Source organism: Corvus brachyrhynchos, unplaced genomic scaffold (genome assembly GCF_000691975.1).
Source record: "Corvus brachyrhynchos isolate BGI_N302 unplaced genomic scaffold, ASM69197v1 scaffold698, whole genome shotgun sequence".
Classification (NCBI taxonomy): Eukaryota; Metazoa; Chordata; class Aves; order Passeriformes; family Corvidae; genus Corvus; species Corvus brachyrhynchos.
In genome coordinates this window covers 435,167-443,248 of record NW_008239535.1, presented here as the reverse complement: position 1 = coordinate 443,248, position 8,082 = coordinate 435,167, and the positions used below count along the sequence as shown (strand labels likewise).

General features: G+C 41.5%; 1 protein-coding gene across 1 annotated transcript; it reads left to right on the top strand.

Moving 5' to 3' along the window:
* The first annotated feature begins 1,752 nt into the window (after positions 1-1,752).
* MRPL53 (mitochondrial ribosomal protein L53) lies at positions 1,753-5,485 on the top strand. The gene is made up of 3 exons (XM_008639029.2): positions 1,753-1,876; positions 2,812-2,924; positions 4,571-5,485. Exons 1-3 carry the CDS (start codon positions 1,788-1,790, stop codon positions 4,696-4,698), a joined length of 330 nt encoding a protein of 109 aa, XP_008637251.1. The 5' UTR covers positions 1,753-1,787; the 3' UTR covers positions 4,699-5,485.
* Positions 5,486-8,082: the final 2,597 nt, after the last annotated feature.

Genomic DNA, 8,082 nt, shown 5'->3' with positions numbered 1-8,082 from the left:
TTTTATTTTTTTTTACAAGAGAAGAGAATAATATATATAATATATTATATATATATATATATATATATATATATATATATAATCTTGAGAGAGAGAATAAAAACTTCAAATATTACAACTATATTAACTCCATTGTGCTTAGTTTTGGTAGTTAATTTCTTTTCTAAACCTCAGTGAAGAGGATGGTTTTACCAAATGACTATGTGAGTTTTTTAAGGAAGAGGACCTGAAATAAACAAAGATAAGCTTTTAAAAATAGGTTATCCATTCCAAGAGATTATAGATATTTAATGCAGTTCCCGCAGGTTGGGAGCGTGGGTGTGTATTGAATATTGCATAGAAATTCACAATGAATGCTTGAATGCCTTGGCTGCCGTCCCCAGCCCTCACCCAGATGCCGGTGCTGCGGAGCCATTTGCCAGGGAGGTGCGTGCCATCTAGTGGCACCCGGACACACGGCGACACTGGCACCCAGACGGAGTCACAGAATCAATTAGGTTGGAGAAGACCTCTGAGGTCATCGAATCCAACCTATGGCCAAACACCACCATGTCAGCTACAACATGCCACCAAGTGCCACGTCCAGTCTTTCCAGGGATGGTGACTCCACCACCTCTCTGGGCAGCCCATTCCAATTCCATTACTTGAAGAATTTCTTCCTAATGCCCAACCTGAACCTTCCCTCCTGCATTTTAAGACTATGTACTCTTGTCCTGTCTCTTGTTGCCTGGAAGAAGAGGCCAATCCTCACCTGGCTACACCCTCCTTTCAGTGAGTTGTAGGGAGTGATCAGGTCACCCCTGAGCTTCCTCTTCTCCAGGCTTAATTTAAGGGCTGGGAAGCAGCTGCTGGATGTAACCCGTCACAAACGAAAACCCAAATGTGTTCACTTCCAGCCGCAATGCCTCTTGCAAATCTCTCTCCTCCCTCATGTATTGCAAAATATTGCCTCTAATTAATCTTTAGCTGTATTGGCAGCTCCTTAGTGATCCTTATCTTCCCCCTCTACTCCACTCTTTTGAAAACCCACCTGGACTGCTGCGTCCAGCTCTGGGGTCCTCAGTACACAAAGTACATTGACCTGTTGGACCAAGTCCAAAGGAGGACCACAAATATGATCAGAGGGATGGAGAACCCCTCCTACGAGGAAAGGCTGAGAGTGTCACAGTTATTCAGCCTGGAGGAGATAAGTCTCTGGGGGAGACCTTGTTGTTGCCTTCCAGTACTGAAGGGAACCTACAAGAAAGCTGGAGAGGGACTTTTCACAAGAGCACGTAGTGACAGGACAAGGGGAAATGGCTTTAAACTGGCAGAGTGAGATTAGATTAGATTATTAGGAAGAAATTCTTTGCTGTAAGGGTGGTGGAGCACTGCAACATGTTGTCCAGAGAAATTGCGGATGCTTCAGCCTTGGAGGTGTTCAAGGCCAGGCTGGATGGAGCTTTGAGCAACCCGGTCTAGTGAAAGGTGTCCCTGCACAGGGAGAGCGGTTGAAACTAGATGAAATTTAAACTCCCTTCCAACCCAAACCAGTCTATGATTCTCTGACACAGGCAGGTCAGCTCTCCCTCCACAGCGAGGAAGGAGCCTGGCTCTGAGCGCCTCGGGTCATGAAACGGGGGCTGGCGGCCCGCCCAGAGAAGGGAGCGCACCCGCGGCCTCCCGCCCCCACGGCCGCGGCACGGACTACAGTTCCCATGTGCCTGCGGGGCGAGCCGACGCGGCCGCCACCATCGCGCGCCCCTGCGCGGGGGCTGCTGGGATCTGTAGTAGAGGACAGGAAGAAGATGGCGTCCAAGATGAGCGTGGTGCTGCGGCCGGTAAAGAGTATCGTGGTCCGGTTCTGCCCCTTCGAGCCCAACGTGGAGAGCACGAGGTGAGGGGGCTGCGGGGGTGGCCCCGGCCCCGGCCCCGGCCCCGGCCCCGCTCTGTCCGGGCTCCATGTGTGTAGACGCCCCAGCGCCCTCCGTGCGCCCTTGCTGCGCCCTCCCGGGTCGCGGGTTCCGCGCGTCTCCCGGCGGGCGCGGGGCTGGCCTTTGGCACCCAGGGCTCATTCCGTGCTGTGTGCGGAGGGTCTGTGCCCAGCTGGAGACCCTTTCTACAGGCGTGTGCACTGAGCTTTGCCAAAGTGCTCAGTGGGTTGCCCCTCAGTGGCTGATCCTGTAGTGAGGGTATGCAACCAGTCCAGATGCTGGTAACGGGAAAGCGGGGCAACAGCAGCTCCTTTATCCCTGTAATTTTTGGAGAAATTTAAGGGATTGTGCTTCTGCAGCGATGTAGGTTCTGTACCAAACAATTGCAAAATGTCGTTTTGCAATGACTTTACAGGCACACCTACTTTTAAAATGAATTTAGTAACACTTAGAATATCTTCAAGCTGCCAGAATAGCAGCTTAAAGTAGCTGTCATGCATTTCAGAAATCTACAGGAGACCAAAGATGCTCACAAATAAATGCTGTCTGAAACCCAAACAAGAAAACATTGGCAAGCAAATGATGTATAAAGAAAAACGAAAATCACTTTGCTGTTTGTTTTATTATTGTGGCTAACCCAGCTGAGAGAAACACAGAAAGTATATACACTGGAGTTTTACACAGTTCTTTAGTATGCTTTTTACATGTTAGCATATAAGGAATATCAGTTTGGATTTTTAAGAGTGATTCTCTCATAAGAAGTACCTGTCTGAACTTAAGTACAAATCCTGTTTTGTTTATACTTTGTTACCCAGCAATATCAAAATATGCAAATTAGTTTTAGAAATATGCTTTAATTTTTGTCTGCAAGATACTTAATATATTAATATATTTTCAGAAATTTTCTCCAATGTATTTACCATAAAAAAATCCAGGCTACTAATACAAACTGTCAAGTGACTGCTGATGTGAGACATGATGGATCTGAACCAGTTGTAGATGTGACGTTTGGTAAGGAGCTTTTTTTTAAACAAAGAAAAAAACGCTGGGTTTGTGTTGTTGCAGTGTTATTGTATTCTATATATTTTTTTTTAATTGTGATTTTTTTTTTGGCTCTGGTCCATAGCTAGAAGTTGTGCAATGGGGAGGAAGAAACAGTGTGTCACTAACAGCCTGATATCCAGATAAATGTGTATATATGTCTCTACTACAGTTAGATCTAAGGGATCTTAGATCCAACAATGACAACTTTGGAGCTGAGTGTACTTTTGTAGTGCTGTACTCACATGACCTTGCAGTCAGGTACAGTTCCAGGAAAGTAAATGTAGCTCCGTTTTTGTATAATAATCTGTTTGCTTTCTGTAATTTTTTTCTGTTACCTGTGGTGGAGGCATCTCAGTCTTGAGAACAGAAGGTTGAATAATATCCTTAGTTGCTTTTGCAACTGAGTATCTGTAACTTGAAGGAACTGCTCAGATGGGTGAGGCCATACATGTGCAGATGGACCTGCAGAATGAGGTCAACTATGTACAACAAATTTCTTGGTTTCCTTTGAGGGTATAGTGAGCAGGCAGGGAATTGGTGGTGGAAATTTCATCGGTTCTGGAAGCGTCCCAGATTCTAGGCTATGAACAGATGGCTCTAATCTGCTTTTGTCCTTTTCTCTGGCTGCATCTTCTTTCCTGCTGTGCTGTAATGGACCAATATGTCATGTAGCCCATTAAAGTTTTCATTATTACTGATTAGTGCTACCCCTTATCTTTAAACTTCCATGTTTTTAGTGAATGGTGGAAATGTCAAAACTGTTGAATGTTCTTTGTTTTGCTTAGGAAAGTCTACCTGTTGCAATGTTAACATTGCTTGTATCTCTCTCCCCCATGCCTCTGTCTTTCCCATTCTTGTGTTGTATTAAGACTAAAGCAGTAAAGCTTTATGTTTTATCACAGTGCAAACCCAAAGCAGTTTATTTCATTAATGCCAAGACACCTCTAAACTCTTCATTTTTTAAGAGCTGATTTTTCTCCAGTGAAGTGTTTGTAGCCCTTGCAGTTGGCAAAGATGGGGCTGGAACGTGGATGCTAGGCATGGTATTTCACTATATGGGTTTGGGTATTGGTTTTGTATTTGCAAATCTTGCAAAATAATTAACTTGGGTACAATACTCAACTTCTACTGCTTCCTGCCTGTTTTAAAATAAATTCTTTCAGAATTTTAGAAATCCTAGTGCTCTCTATTTTTTTGCGTTATAACCACCAGATTGTGTGAACCAATTTGTTGTTTTGGCTGAAGAACTATGTTAAATGGACCACAGACAACAGGCTACTAAAATGCTTAGCCATGTGTGCCTTCCAATGCCTTCTTTGCCTTCTCTGAGATGACTTCAGGGGCATAGTATGAGCCATTCTTATCAAATGTGTTCTTACTATAGGCATACCTAGACAAATGTTTCAGATTTTTCAATAATGCAATGCAGAAGTGAAAACTGAATGCATATTGTGTGCAGTTTCTTTGGCTGTGGTGCATAGCCAGGTTCCTTGGTATCTGGAGTACTTTCTAATCAGACAAGACAAACAGGGTATTTGGATTTATATGTATAAAACAGCTGCACACTAGAGTAGTTGTCACTTTGTACTTCTTAAGATTTTCTTCATTTACAGCTGATGGAGATCGACTGATAATGAAGGGAGCCAACCTGACGACAGGGGAAATGTTAGCAGCATTGAAGTCCAGATGTAATGCAAAAGACCTTAAGGAAGAACAGAAAAACAAGAAGAAGCATCCCTGAAGAATGGAAAAACAACTGTGCTTGCATCTACATGTGTTAGAAACAGCAGGCTGCAAAAAAAAAAAAAAAAAAGGCTTTTCCTCTGCAACAAAATCTGAGATGGCCAAAAGACTTTAAATGTTCCCTGCCTTCCCTTGAAGGAGAACATACTAGATCAACAAATCTTCTAACACTAGTGGGTCAGAGTGGCGTAAGATGCATGAATGCAACTCTCTAAGCAGCTGCATGTTGGACTAATGTCACATGGATTTGCATATCAATGTGAATAATGCACATTAGCTATTAAATTAATACTGCAATGAAGCCAGATCTCTTTGGACATTATTTCCTACAAAATTTATGTAAGTGTAATGCAAGAAATTTTTAGAGTGGTTATTATTATTATTTGAAAGCTCTTAAATTTATTAAAAATTTGAAGAAAACTTTTAAAAGTACTCATCATTGACTTAGCTGAGGGACAGCAGGCTGCAAATACAGAGTGGTTTTTGTAATACTATGTTTATAAAACATCTTTTGCTAAGTCCCTACCACTTTCTTCCTCTTTTTTTGAAGGAAGTGGGAAATTTGCTAAATGTAAATTTAGCTCAGCAATTAAAGTAACAAGGTAGTGGGACTGTCAACACACAGTAGAGCTACTCATCCTGCTTAAAAGTAACTTAAGTTCAGCTCAAAGGGAAAGGTAAGTCAGTTTTTTTGATAATTGGAGAAAAGGGCTGTCTTTGAAGTTCAGTTTTGTAGTGGTTTTGTCACTCACTTTATGGATGTGTTATTAAATATTTTAAAAAGATCAAAGGGAGAGTTTTATTTGGTGTTTATAGTCCCATGTCCAACCCTATTATTTGTTAAAGTACCTGCTTAGGTGTCTCATCTGTATTGCAAAACTCTGTGGCTTTGGAAGGGTCCATCTCTCCTCAGGCTGTACAGGTGAAGGTGTCAGCTGCACGTGTTTCATGTGCATCAGTTTTGTTCATAACAAAAACGTAGTTCCAGTTTCAAGAATTGCAGGTGTGGTACTCTTGAGAGGCTTTAGTTCTACCTGTTGTTAATCAGATGCCTGATTTCTCTAAAACTAGTACATATATTTCCAAAGTTGGCAGCAGATTTAGGACACAAATCTGAAAGTAGTTTTACCTTACTTTTGCCAAGATTATTAAATGGACACTGTCTGTTCTGAAAGCAAGATCATTTTAAATAGCACTGTCAAGGTAATTCTTTGCAAGTTCTTCATTAGAACGTTGAAGTCAAGGCGATGTCTTATGCTGGAGAAGGAGAGCTGTGCTGAAGACATTGGGTGTTTCCCGTGTGTTTGCAACAGACAGAAGAGTGTGAGATAAGACGATTCAATGACATTTGGATGTGGGAACAATAGATGTGAATAACTTTATCTGGGATAAATACCTTCTCTGCACTGGAACCCTTTCTTTTATTAGGCCACCAGCTCTTCAGAGTGGTTTTGGGGTGCTGAGCTGCTAAACCTGCTACTGAGCTCACTTAGAGCGGAGGGGTTTGAGAACACCGGAAACTGAGAGGATTTTATATCCTGTCAAGCTAGAAGATGACCAAATTGAAATAGGAATGTTCAAAGGACAGGTTGTTTTATTGTTTTATTTTGTTTTGTTTTTCCCACAGTTTAGAATAACATCATATACTATGAGTTTACCTGAAAAAGCTTTGCAGGAAGAGGGAGAATTGTTCAAGAGGAAGACCTATGCAGAATTATTGTTCCCCTGGTTAATCATGTATTCATATGCTCAAAAGCCGTCTTACTGTAATATATCAGTGATTTTTGTGATTTTTTTTTCTTTCTTTGACAGTCTGTACATCAGTGTATAAAACTTGTATTTTAGTGCGAAGTGCCTACATCCATCTTAAATAATCAGCCATCCATAAGTGCTTAAAGAGTAAAACAGGAGTTAAGTAATTAATAATTAATTCTTAATAATAATTAAGTTTTTATAGTCTTTATTTTGGCCCAAGATTGGGACTTACATTTAGGAATAGAAAAGGGAGAAAAATGAAGATCCTAGCAAGTTTTTTATCATCAAAATAAATCCCTTCTGTTGTCAAAGAAAGGTATTTTATTTTTTTGCTTTAGTATCATGGATAGGCATCCTGCTCTGTAAAAACACACACTTTTGCTAGGTGCTTTCATTTTCATCTGCACATGCCCAGCTTAGGTTAGGCCAAAGGACTGCAACGTCGCCATTGAGAGATCACCAACAGTTCAGTGGATGAGGTGTAGGCTGGTGCTGGTTTTGCTGTCGGTGCTGGGAGCTGCAGTTTGCAGTGATAAAGCTCTGATACGTTTTGTGCATGAAAAAGAAGTAATGACTGGGCTTTTAATATGCAACATGTAAAGCAAAACCTACAGGACAGAAAAATCACACTAAAAACGTGCATCCTCAAGACTACAAGATACTGGAGTGATATAAACAAGCAAGATGGGCAAGAAGGCACTCCTCTGATGATTATTATGCTAATATGTAGAAAATTGCTCTCCCTGTACCATGGAGATAAAGGTAGGAATTTATTTTTCAAGTACGTTAAAGATAATCTCTAATGACTTTCTTCCCTGAGCGTTCAGATAGCTTTGCTGCAGGCTGCTCCTACACTCAGCTCCTGCTGCTGATTGACTGAAACAAAGCTCTGACATCTTCCTGACACGCACAGGCCAGCGCTGGGGTTGTACAGGGTATTAAGGTCACTCATGCAGAACAAAGCGTGTCTGGGTGAGCATTGACTTTGCATGTTGTTATTCTTTAGCCCACTAATCTTGATTACTGTATCCCACCAAAAATGTGGGTGGCTGCCCAACTATAAAAGGAGCTGGAACAGGCCCTAAAAAACTGGGATTGCCTAAATGCAAACACCGTGGCCATGTAGGGTGTCTGATAGCAGTTGATGACATTAAAATGGCTAAATCTCTAATGCCTGGAGATTTAACAATTATTAGAATCATCTTAGATCTTTTCATTGTACAAATACCTATTTATTTAGACATTCTTATCAGTGCATAGGGAAAATAGTCCTGAAATGGATGAATATGCCATTCAGATAACACAATCTGGCTGAGGTACTCCCTTTTCAATCTCTGCAGCATTGTTTCTAGAAAAAGATAATGGTATTTCTATTAAAGATTTCAAATAGGAACAGCAGTGTTAGTGAACATTGCAAGTTCTTCACCTCTGCTTGTTTGAATTCTAAATGATCAAGGAGTTTATATGGTATAAGGAAGCCAGAAAAACCCCTCGGAAGTTGAATATCCTAGGACTGTATTTAACAGTTCTCAAGATGCTTGGTTTCAAATGTATCTCCTACACCTGTATACACTCCCTGCAGTTTTAAGAATTGCTGGCTCACTGCCCACCTCACCAACTCCATGTG